The following is a 12583-nucleotide window of genomic DNA, read 5'->3' as shown; positions in this document are numbered from 1 at the left end:
ATATTGGCAGCAACACTTTGTTCCCTGTAAGTACCTGGATGTCCTGCATTTAACAACAGCCAGCCACGTAAATACCACTAGTGATAGGGGACCTCCAGCACATGAATATCTTAGACTAAAGCACAAACATAACCGACAAAGTTAGAGGTACAAAAATGCTACAATAAGTGCACACAGCTTCCGAGTGGGCAGCACTTGACACATTTCAAAGATTTGTACTATTTATAGTGTTTCATTTTGTGACGGCTCATGTTAAGTAAAACCATTTACATTAAATATCTGTCTTTGTATGATACAGCGAGGTATACTGATGCCTCATTTGCTGTAAGTCCAATAGTAAATGCAAATTTTTCAAGTGGATATTCAAATGAACAAGCACAGCAGTCTACATTGCAGGGATCATTACTTGATCTTTATCTTAGAAATCACTTCTTACTTCAGGGCTATGATTAGAGCTTAAATTGCACCTATGTGGTGCCTATGTCAAATCAAACCATAAAACACATTTGCAAATCCTATTTGACTCACGGTAAGGCATCATTTAAAGCCTGTTGATCAACAATAAACTTCTTTTTAGAAGCATAACATTCATAATGTTAATATTGTACCTCCCCATGTGCTAGTTCTGAATACATAACCAATAACCAATAACTGTTTCAGGTGAATTTAGAGTAATTTATATCAAATGGACCTTTCAATCACACAGCTGTCTGAAAAAGAAAATAATCTGGTAGAAATGTATCCATAAAAACAGCTTTTGCTAAATTCAGAGGAAGTTTAGTATCTGATATCTCTGCTTAGGTGCATATCCATGTGAGCATGTGAGTTAGCCTCTTTAATGTTAAGATGATTATCATGGTAGTGATGTAGACGTGAAATGTGACTGGGATTCAAGAGTTGATAGGAGGCAGTCAATGTAAATCTTTAAAAGGCTTGGTGTAGTTAAACATCAGATAGTCCATGTAGTAGAAGTCATATATTTTTTGTTTCTCCGACGTGCTGACCTGTGAAAAGTATTGTTCTGTGATTGCCATCGAGGTTCTCTTGTCAGCTGGGTTCCTGTCTTTAAAACTGGGCAGATTGACGTTGGGCGGAGCACCAGTCAATCGCAGAAGAAAGTTGGACTCTTCCTTCATGTTCTCAAACTTACCAATAAAGTCGTAGTCTACGAGACAAAGGTTGCAGAGCAGGTTCGCCTGATTCCAGTGGATGTCCATTCCCACAGGCCGGTTAACATCCAGCATGTACTGGATAAACTCCTTGAACGTGACCCCATTGCCTGTATTCAGGGCTTCTAAGGATGCGTTCTTTCTGTACCTGGAGATGATGGGTTTCCCAAACAGGGAGTGGTAGTAGTTGTTAGGATTTTCAAACTTGTCCCTGTAAGCCGACACCAATCTCTCCAAGGGCTCTCTGACAAATATGATTTTGGTGTAGGTCTCCAGACGGTGCATTATTCCCTGATGGTCAAAGCTGTTGAGCTCCTTGAGATGATGACCATCGTGGACTGTGTCATGTTGAATGCTCTGAGCATCGGAGGCCTTGCCTGAAAGCACCATCAGGGTCCTCTTCCAGTTGGAACAGCCTGCCTTGGGCACCTGGCAGTACAACAACTTGTACTTGTCCTCCACAAAGAGGTTTCTCACATGATTACCTGTGATGGTTTTAGAGATGCTGCTTTTGTACTTGGCACACATCTCCTTTATCAGTTGCCGGCGTTCTGTCTGAATATCAGCAAGCTTTTTCCAGCTATTAGGGGTGAAAGAGCTAGAGGCAGGAGGGGAGGAAACTGAGGTTGAGGAGGAGGAAGCAGAGGAGGATGAAGAATCCCTTTTGGTTGTATGATAGATTGGTGGACTTGTTTTTAGCAGCTTGCGTTGTCTTTTGGAGACACGAAGGGATGTTATGTCCTGCTCCCGAGACCCTGGGGTGGGTGTCTGTCTACTCTGCTCCCGAGACCCTGGGGTGGCTGTCTGTCCATTTTTCTCAAAGTGTGGGAACTGCATTGGAGGAATCGGGCTGGACAAGATGCCTTTTGTTGTCAGGTGGTCCTGATAATTTTCAGATTTCCCTCTCTCTTTGTCCTGCGTAGAAAGCGTCTAGAAAACAATAGCAACACAGACTGAAGTAGAAAGTAACAGATGTGACCAAAACAAACAGCAACATTTTCAGATGATAATATGGATACATGTGCAAGAACAATGAATTGATTTTTTTTTACTTAATGAGGTTATAAATCTGTGCTGCATTATCAGAAACAGTCCCATTTACCTCACATGCTGTCTGCAGTATTCACATAGGCCATTTGATGGTGCTGTTTCACCACACCTTACACAAAGTTCTAACTTTGTTACATGCAAATGTCACACACTACCTAGCGCCATCCATGACCTATCAATAAACTGAGCTGTAATATCAAATAAATGTCTTATAAACACTTAATGGGGAATGTAAATTAGAATCATCTACTGCCTTATTACCATCAGATGATGCCTGAGGCCATTATGTATTCTGACATTTTATTTCAATTAAATGCTGTAATGGCATCATAAAGCCAATGGACTGGATGTATAATTTTAATTTTACAACAGACAAGGTGATGAGACTATCATGAATCTTGGCTCATCCCCCTCCTGACTTAAATGACCATATTCTTTCATCTGCAGGGACATCTGGAGGGGGAAAAAGGAGGGAGTGGTTCCTTTCTGTCTGTTTAATGTGCAAGGTAAGCACGGGGCAGCAACCTTTACGCCAGACATCACGTTCTTCAGGGTTTGCACTGATGCAAGTTTCTCATCATTGCTGACAGTCACAGGAGAGATCAGAGCAAGCAGGGGTCAGCTGAGAGCAGATATGGTAGTATGAGCGCTGCATGTCTGACTTAGAAACCTAGTTTATGGATAATCTTGGAGTCAAACATAATGTTGCTCTCTCTTTTCATCTCATATGACCCTTTAGCTGTAAGCTATCCATAACTTTATAATGCTGAGTGGAAAACGTAGGACACATTTTTCCCGCTGCAATTGTTGTTGATTGTTGTTGTTTTTAATTGTTTTGGGGCAAATACAATCAATGTTGTACGTGGAAAGGAATGGATAATCAGAGTTAGTCATTACTGTTGACCCCACACGTCAGAATACTGTACCTAAATGACAGATTAGGGCGTTGCCAATGACTCCAAAAATGATAAGACTGTTCTTTTTAGTGTTGTGAAACTGTACTACTTCAGTTAAGGCAACAATCAAACTTGATTAGGGTTAGAAAGAGATCATGGATTGGCTTAATATGAGTCACGGACAGAACTAAGTCACAGACAGAAGTTAATGTCCTACAAATGTCCCTGTTAACTTTTGGTTTCATCCATCCACAACCCCAGCCTTTCTCCTAACGCGCTGTTTGGGGCTCTTAAAACTGTCACCTTACTTACTTGTTTCTTCTCGCGATAATAACTACAGTCATTAGAGGTCGCTGCCTAACAACAAACATAAATACGGGTCCTTTAAAGCTGCTTGCATCATAGAACTATACAGACGTTTTTTTTTGGGTGAGGGCTATCCTGGTTATCCAGTAGCTGCTAAAGTTTGAAAAGCCTAATGGAATAAATTAGCTTCTTGTGAATCCATGTGACTTCATTTTATAAATGCTGCATTACCATTCATCCATAACGAATGTGAACTATCCAAAAGATAAATACAAGAAAAAAAGCTACCTGTGATCACACCTTGAGGAACTCAGGCCTGGTTCGACTGGAATCGTTTACTCAGTAAAGTCTTACTGGCTGAATGCACAGTGTGAGGTCGGCCTCTCTACACAGATACTATCAGACACGCTGAGAGGAACAAGGCTGACAATCACTTTTTGCAATAGATAACAGTTGGGAGCAACCTGCGGATCTGTGTTTTGGGAGAAATGGAGTAAACATGTACCTCTCTGGACTGCCGTGGAGTGCTTCTAAGCTTCACTCCTGGGGAGAGAGAAGAGAAAAGAGACAAAACAAAATCAGCACTTAAGTAAACAACATGTATTTTTGTCCTTGTAGAAGAGAATCAGGCGTCTTAGATGCACAAGAGGTTCCCAATAATTGAACACTTCCTATCACTTAGTAGACTGTTTCTGATCCCCAGGAAAACCACCACTGCTCTACTAGTCCACAGAGTGAAGGCAGGTAGCTCTATCTGTGTAATAAGCTGCCACAAGCATGAAAAGTTGGTAAATGAGTTCTGCTCCCAGTAGCAAGCACTGACGACAGGGAAGAAAGGGAAAATGAGATGCAAGCAAGCAAAAAAGAGTAAAAGGAAGGAAGTTAACCAGCGAAGAGAAACAGAGTTTGTAAAAGATGTCAATTGCAGACCAGAGAAAAAACAGAGGAAAAGAAAGATTGAGTTTGCTGAATTTCCAGAGGACAGCAGGAGAGGGATAGAGACATACATATTGGTTTTGTGGCAGCCTTGGGGACAGGTGGTATGTGTATTGGCAGATGTGTGGCAGCCGGACAGACGACATGTTTAGTGGTCTGTCTCCAGCTGGACATCTCCTTTCCTTAGGCCCCCCCCATCCTGCTGATATATAATCAGGCTGACAGCTCTGAGTGGAGCTGCATGGCTGCTGATGGGGGGAGCGAAGACACCTCTGCCTGAGTGGCCTGTCACTTCCAATTCAAGGGTGGAAGTGATAGGAACCTGCATAAGGCGGGGTGGGGTTGGGGGGGCGAGGGTGCTGTAGATGCAGGCCACAACCTTCCCTAAGTGATGAGATCTGCAGAGCCCTATCTCACACTTAAACACGCCTCAGTGGGGAGGGAATAAAATGCGTCGGCCAGATACAATGTTGTTTTAGATTAGTATGCGCTGGAGAGCTCTGTGTTGCTGTCTCGCTCTGTGTGTTGAATCTTTTTCTTGTCTTCATTCTTCTGAACGAGACACTGGAAAAAGAGGCGGAGGAGGAAAATGAAGGGGAGTGGGCTAAGGAGGTGGCGTGTGACATTTCCTAATCTTGTTTGGATGCTGCTGTTCTTTTTGATCTGCTCACCCTAATGATAGCTTATGTAGGATGCGCATCTTTGATATCAGTTTACATTTGCGCATGTGAAACACATGAATATTTATCACAGCACACACAGATGTCATCACCAGGGAAACACATCCACAAAAGCCACGTCCTTTCACTGTCTGCGGTTCCAGACTGATGGAGCAGCCCAAGCCCCTTGTAGCCCTGTCCATCTTGTCAAGATACACACTTAGTTATTGATCTTGAAAAGCCCATTAAGGTGGTAATTGAAATCTCCAAAGCTTTAATTGGTTTCCCCCAAGAGATGTTTTGTCTGGCTGTTGTTACAAGTTTGTCACAGCTGTTGATGTCAATACTGTCACACTTTCCCATTCCATATCGCACCTTCACGCAGAGCAACATTTTAAAGCCCTCATTGTGCCAATCCGCTGAACCACCGACAGAATTCGGGACACACATATTTGATGCAATGCATGTATTTAGTTGAATATTTGACATTCAATTATACCATTTGTTCTGCAAAGGGATTTTGAGAAACAGGAAAAAATGATATGCAACAAGGTTAAATTAGATTCACGCCCAAGGCATTGAACTGAGCATACAGGACGCCCAGTTGTTCGGTTCAGTACTCTGTGACAATGGTATCTTGTTAAAGTTGTTCTGAAAATTAATCTGACATGGCTTGATTTGATTTGATAAATCTAGGCTTGAAAATCACATAGTGAATGAATTCTGGCTCTGAAAATACATTCCTCTCAAATTACATTTCATGAGAACAACATTCTGCCATGATAGAGCATAACTGAAACAAGCAATATAACAATGTTAACTGAATTTCAGGGGGATTTGTAAACATCATTTATCTCTGTAGTGTCTATTTGGTTGAAGGTAATAGTTGCTGTTTGATTGCAATTTCACACTCAGTCAATTCCACTCAGTATAACTATGCTATTGATTTTTTACTGCTGTGCGGTGAAACAGTGATGAATTGTTAAGACTGAGGTTTCATCCTGTGAGCTGCAGAAAATTCATCCGGGTTATTCCACATATAGATGTAGACGCTATGGCAGAAGCCCAAGTTATTCAAAAATGATTTGGTAAACGATCTAATAATACATAACAATGCCACGTTTCTTGCAGGTATAATTTGGAAGTTGTTTGTGAGGCATTAGAGGATGTATTACAATATACTGTAGCATTCACAGAAAGGATTCTCTGCAGCTCTAATGGAGAGATTTGGGATAAATGTACCATGGGGGAATTCTGAAACGACTAAAGCTAAAGTTGTTTTTATCCCCAGACATTAAATGTCAAACCGCTTTGGTGTCTTCTTTTAGAAGCTCTAAGGGGTTCTGGTAAACTCATACAAATATTATATCTACTGCTCAAAGCGTTGATCAAAAGAGGGCCTCTGATAAATTTGCCTTTGATTCTCAGGTGTAATTTCATTGACGACGGAAGCTGATTTAAAAGCAAAAGAGGCTCTTGGGCTTCGTCCTCTGTTGCCCTCCAAAGTAACCTTGAGCATCCACCTCTCTCTCAAAGACAGAGCCTCTGAATATTCATGCAGACAGCCCAGCAGTATTGCAAGTATCCATATAAGCAAGGGCCACATCATTAGCAGATCCATTATCATCCCTCCCTCTCAAAGACCCTTGTACAACTCTCTAACAGAGACACACATCAAACACCCTTTCCATTCCATCGCCGCAGAGGAGGAGCAAAGGACAAAAACAATGTGAAATAATGAGCTTATTAAGTGAAGGATTGTGGCCCCTGTGTTCTGGGAGAACTTGTCAAATGCCTGGTTTTTAACCAGAGACAGGCCAGGAGGGTGTTAGAAGCCAGACGAGGCGTGTCCTCCTCTAGCCCACTATTCAGAAGAGGCAGTCATGCTGCTCCACCATAAACCTTTCATTAGTCATTCAGCACACTGAGCCACTGTGACCCCAACCAGCTGCACTCTCCTCTCTCCCCAACAAACCGCCCACACCTGCACTCTGCACACATGCTCCTCCTCCACTTGACTCTGTGTGAGAATAGAGGGCTCTGGCATACTGGGGTGGTTTATGAAAGGAAAAACACTTGAGAACAGAGGTTTTACATTTTAAGCTCTGGTCCATTGATGTCTTAACTTGTTGTGCTAAGAGATAAAACAATGTTTCAGTTGGTGCCGAAATCCTCCAGGACTGGGCCAGAGAGAGCAGGTGCTGGAGAGGAGGAGGTGACGGGTGAGGAATCAGTGATTGAAGACTGAGGTTTGTGGAGGCTCTCTAAAGACCAAACCAACCCGTCTAAAATTTGTGTATTATCATCTGAGGGCTGTCTTGTGTTTTCAAGGGAGGCTTGGAAGCTTTAAGGCTTTCTTAGTTGTTCACAACTCAAAGCACAGGTTTGGCCAAGAATGAATCAATAATACAACTTTAGTTCAACCAGTAATGGATGTGCTGTACTGTAAACGAAACAAACAACCAGGACACCAATAAACAGATTCTTACCACTGTGTCAGTAGAATGACGTCATATCAGATCAGTAGGATTTAGCATTAGAAGAGATTAATACCAACAGACTTTCCTCTCTAATTTGATTAATTCAAGTTTTATGTGAAACACTCAGAGTGCTTTGAATTAATTGCACAGGGAAATGCACTGACTTCGGCAATATCATAGGAATTTAATCCTTATTTGGCAATTCTGCACGTCACGATTTATGTCCAATGCCTGGTGGTGGAAAGTAACTTAGTAAAAGTACTTACATGTAGTGTACTTAGTTTTAGGCATAATTTGTACTGGATTATTAATGTCTCTATTACAGACAGTGGAGAGATGACTTTTTTAAATTTTATTTTATGTACAGTTGTGATATCACAATTATATATAGGTAGAAAGTGCCGCAGCAGTCGTCCCTTGGCTGCAATGACAGTGTAGAGAAACCGAGAGCACAGATATGAAAGACCCAGAAACACTGACCAATCAGAGCAGACTGAGCTTTGCAGACTTTGCAGATAAACAGTTTACATACAAAACATATGATCAGCTTATAAAATATGATGCATTGCCATATATTTAACTACTTAACAGTTAACTAAAGTTATTAAATCAGCTCCCCCTTGACCAAATACAACATCAAAATGCTGCTTACACTAATCACATGAATGTATCATCATCATAAAAATAAAAATATGTAATATGTAATATTATAGCACTCACATCTATTCTGCTACAGATCGAGTACTTAATTATACTTTTATGTTTTTAACTTGCCATAAGTTACTTTTTTTGTCCATTTAAGGGAACTGGAAACAATCCCTGCACACAACACTGACATACTACATGTTGATATGGCAAACTTATACTTATTTAAACAACCAGCAGACATAGTGCAACATTATCATTCATGTGAAGTCTTGTTTCTGGACCTCGGATAAATATTATTCTAACATTCCCTCACCTCTACTCATCTGCAAGCTCCTGAGGGAAATATCTGTCTCTTTAGCTGCTCAATGCTCATCTAGGTCCACCAGCTAGTTGCTAACCATATCTGTCTGCTGTCTCCTGCTGGGTAGATTGCGTACAGTGGGTTTTTAGAGCTTCCCCCCCCCCCTGAAAATAGCTTCATGAGTGCAGTGAGACTTACTCAAGACACCCAACACTTAGGAGAACTGCAAACGGGTTCCCTGTGGGCTTTTGACTTTATGAGTGATACGTTTCACTCGTCGCAAAAAAAGCGAAAGAAAATTAAAACGAAAATTAAACAGCTTTTTGGCACAGAGCGCATCCTGCAGTTGCAACCAGGCTGATACACACGTTTAAAAAAGGAAGGCACCAGAGAGCACTATTTGTTTGCATGCAATATACAATTTTACCACATAATGGGAGAAAAACCTACACAGTGCTCCTTGGATACAAAAATAGGGATTATAGCAATTTTAAGAACATTTGGCCTTGAATACAATGTTAGCTGTTTTTTTTCTTACACAGCACAAAGTGATCACAATATTACGGCAGGGGTTGTTAGGGTTGTTTCCCCCAGGTAATGATATCTAGCAAGTAAAACTTTTAGCTATGTTTTTCAAACAAAGCACTCCTCAGTCACTGGAATTTGTTCTCTCCTTCTCCTACCTACTGGACTATTCAGTGACAGAGCACAGTGAACAAGCAACTGGCATCACAATACATGCCACCTACAAAGGTTAAAAAGCGTCACAGCTTAAATGTCTTCTTCTCAGGCCAGATGACAAACCCGTCTCATTATTGCTGCATTGTGCATGGTGAAGCCTTCTGTACACATTTGACATTTCTGTTTCTGGCTCTATGTCCTTATTACGCCTTAATAGTCTGTATTTGTTGTTAGTTTCAAGCACAGGATAATTAATTACAGATTTTATGGTAGGGGTTGTGGTGTAGTTTTTTTTTCAATTTCATCAATTGAGTTGGATAAAGGTCATAGATGATTATGCTCCTTTTAGAGCTACGTTATTGTTAATGAAGCCACACGTGGTAATATGGCACTCTAACTTTCTAGTGCATTGATGAGAGTGAGGGTGACATGAAAGAGGGCATTGGATGAGAGTTGTTGACAATAACTGTGAGGGCATTTTTTTTAAGTGTAGATCATCTCTGCATTCAAATTGAAGCTTTCCCTTTATAATGAAGGACAATATAATATTATAAACAGCAGCTTGCTGTGGTGCATATTAACGTGTATTAACCTGCCTCTCAAGCTCCCCTCCTCAATGCAATTCCTTGTGGGATTAGAAAATGAGAACGGTAGAAGACTATTTATGACGTGAAGCTGTGGTGCTGCATTAACACCTTTGCACTATATTCAGAGCACTTTGCTTTCCTGCTCTGAGGCAGTGCAGCTGCTTTGCTCATGCATCATTACTTTCATCATAACATCACTGCCATGTACAGTATGAGTTTATGCATGGGTTAAGGGTGTTACATTCCGATTTAGTATTGAATTAAATGTTTTTAATTTATTTGAAAACTGTGACACCTCATAAAAAGCACTGGGGTTATCTTTATTTTTGTTTAAAAATTTTCAAAAAGATTGGATATATCTCAGAGTGATTAAATTATGAAATTTAGGCAATAGGTTTTTCCTCTTTAAATGATTATACTCTATAGTGCTTTAATAATAAAACCCTCCAAACTAGGCCAAAAAAAAGGGAAACTGCCTCTATGGGGCATTAATGTCAGTAGCTATAACAATCCATGTCATGTTTTAATTTGCTCCAATCTTGGGCTTCTTTTTCTGTGCGATCTTCAAATAATTTTGTCATGCTGAGAACGCCGGGCACTGAACACAGCAGGAGGGGAAATAATGAACTACACAGATAGGAAGCTGCTGAAAGGGGGTATCAAATGTGCCACTGTTTACCATTATGACAATTCATTTGGACAATGATATATTCTCACAATCGATGCTACCAGGGTACTTTCAAGGTTAGGAGATGCAAAGACTTCTCAGGGCAGATTTCCATGGAAACAGAGAGTCAAAGAGCTGTATGTGGGGGTGTGGTGGGAGGCGATGTGTTTTAATACTATGTAGAGGACGGGGCCTCGCAGCATGCATGAAGAGGGATGTGTAAACAAATGCTACCTGTCAGCTGCGAGCCCAGGGTTAAGTGAATTATCTTGGCCGAGACAAGGTGCAGGAGTCTTTAATTGACACATATCTTATTCAGATGCTGCAGAGCTCTTGACCTAGGCGAGTACACACTGCAGTACTCCATTTGTGAACCACTCCCTTGCTGATGACAACGGGAAGCCGATGGAATCGAAAAGTCAATGCATTGAGATTTTTTCTTTTTTTTTTCTGGTAAGAAGCCTGAAATTTGTGAGGGGAGATGTCCTGGAACTTGCACAGCCACTGCTAGATAAACAAAGCTGCTGATGATATGAGAGAAACGGTGTGCTCCCACGTATCTACAGTATAGCCTGAGAACTGAGTCAAAGAGGAGACAGACATACTGTGAAAAGAAAATTAGTCAGTGAAATAGAAGGATGGAGATTCGGCAAAAGCTTCAACTGTATACTAAACAAACTGCTTATACTTTTGCCTTTGTGTTTATCGTATTTTGGATATGCAGTTTGTTCCACACTTCTTGGACACCATAGTTTTCTTATTGGAATCAAAGCTTTGTATTCATGTATCAGAAATCTAGTTCCTAAAAAATGTCATTCACTTGTCCTCCCATAACGCTCCCCACTCCTATTTGCTTCAAAACACCCTAACATGACTGACTACTTGATTTACTGCTTTGAAGCATTATCCCCCTGGATCTGTTCATACATTTTCGATTCAAACGCAAATAGTTGTCAGCATTATCTCAAGTTTTATCTAATTTGCAAAAAGCTATAGCCTAGTGATAAACTGGAATTGCCTGGGAAATCTATCTCTGTGCACTTTCAAAGTAAAACTAAAGTTTTCATTATCCACTATATTATTTCTTTGATTTGAGAGTGACCTAATGGCTTTTATTGGCAACGTGGTGCAGACTTTGATTGTACCTTTCAAACAAATAAGAGAATTCAACATAACTTAATTGGCACTGCTAGTGCTGTATTTTTTATTCATTATTTTTCTTTTCACAAAGCCATTTAAGGCTTTGTGCACTGGCTTTGCGAGGGATTAAATTAATTGTTTGATGACCTCTTATAATTTTTTTTTCTCCACAATTTCTCATTTCTTGTAGATTAAAGTAAGTGCCAAATCCTTTTATTGTGACGTGTTGGTTGGTACACTGAGGTGCTGTGATCAGATGCAGCTATGTCTTCGTTAAGCCTCTGTGCTCCCCTGTTCACCTCTATTTCCAGTGAGATTGGGAACTGGAATTGGCCCTGTCACTGTTTACCCTGGCCTCTCATTTGAGTTAGCTTCACGTTCTCCTACACACCCCTTGTTTTCCTGTCAGGGCACTACTGATTACAGCAGAAACTGATGAGTCCAGACATGTGAGTAAAGCAAAGGGACCACGTCTGAATACCAAAGCATCAGTGTTCACCTTCTGCCAGCAGTTTGCGTTAGTCCATCGCATGAACATGAAGAAAGAGGATTTGTAAATGAAATCAATTAAATACTACCCATATTCCTGTATTTCATGAAACTTCTCAGACAATAATTGAGACTAATATAATTTCTTGGACACAGTCATATAAAGTCAACAAATTGAAAAAGGTCTGATTTCTTTTTACCCTAAAAAGATATTTAAAACCCCAAATGCTGCTGAAAGGAGAAAGATAGAGTTTGTGTTAAGTAGAGGATGATGATGACGAAATAGATGATTTTATAAATCACTGAAATATCTAGCTCAATATTGATATATAGTACATATAAAGTATAGCACATAAATGTCATATCACACTGATAATACGCTGCATTGTCTCCCCTGTGGTTAAGCAACACACGTTTTAGTGCTTTTTAGTTGAATGAGGGTCAAGATACAGGAGTAATTTCAGTGAAATCACAAATTCCCTTAATCCTGGATAAACAATTGTCTGGGATTACACAAACAGTGCTAATAAAATGACATATAAGCCTCTCCAGTAAAACAAATCCAGCTCAGAAA

At 40.5% G+C, this 12583-nt stretch overlaps 1 protein-coding gene across 1 annotated transcript in view; it reads right to left on the bottom strand.

Moving 5' to 3' along the window:
* Positions 1-911: 911 nt before the first annotated feature.
* The window catches only part of chst8 (carbohydrate (N-acetylgalactosamine 4-0) sulfotransferase 8), a gene marked incomplete at both ends in the record, with an annotated part of 115335 nt that continues 103663 nt past the window's right edge, over positions 912-12583 (bottom strand). Inside the window, 2 exons of the mRNA XM_083914322.1 lie at positions 912-2099; positions 3927-3964. Coding sequence (XP_083770448.1) covers positions 912-2099; positions 3927-3964 — 1226 coding nt within the window. The remainder of the gene's footprint in view (positions 2100-3926; positions 3965-12583) is intronic.

Source organism: Echiichthys vipera, assembly GCF_963691815.1.
Source record: "Echiichthys vipera genome assembly, chromosome: 1".
Classification (NCBI taxonomy): domain Eukaryota; kingdom Metazoa; phylum Chordata; class Actinopteri; order Perciformes; family Trachinidae; genus Echiichthys; species Echiichthys vipera.
The sequence above is the reverse complement of the archived record's forward strand: the minus strand, read 5'-3'. Positions and strand labels throughout refer to the sequence as shown.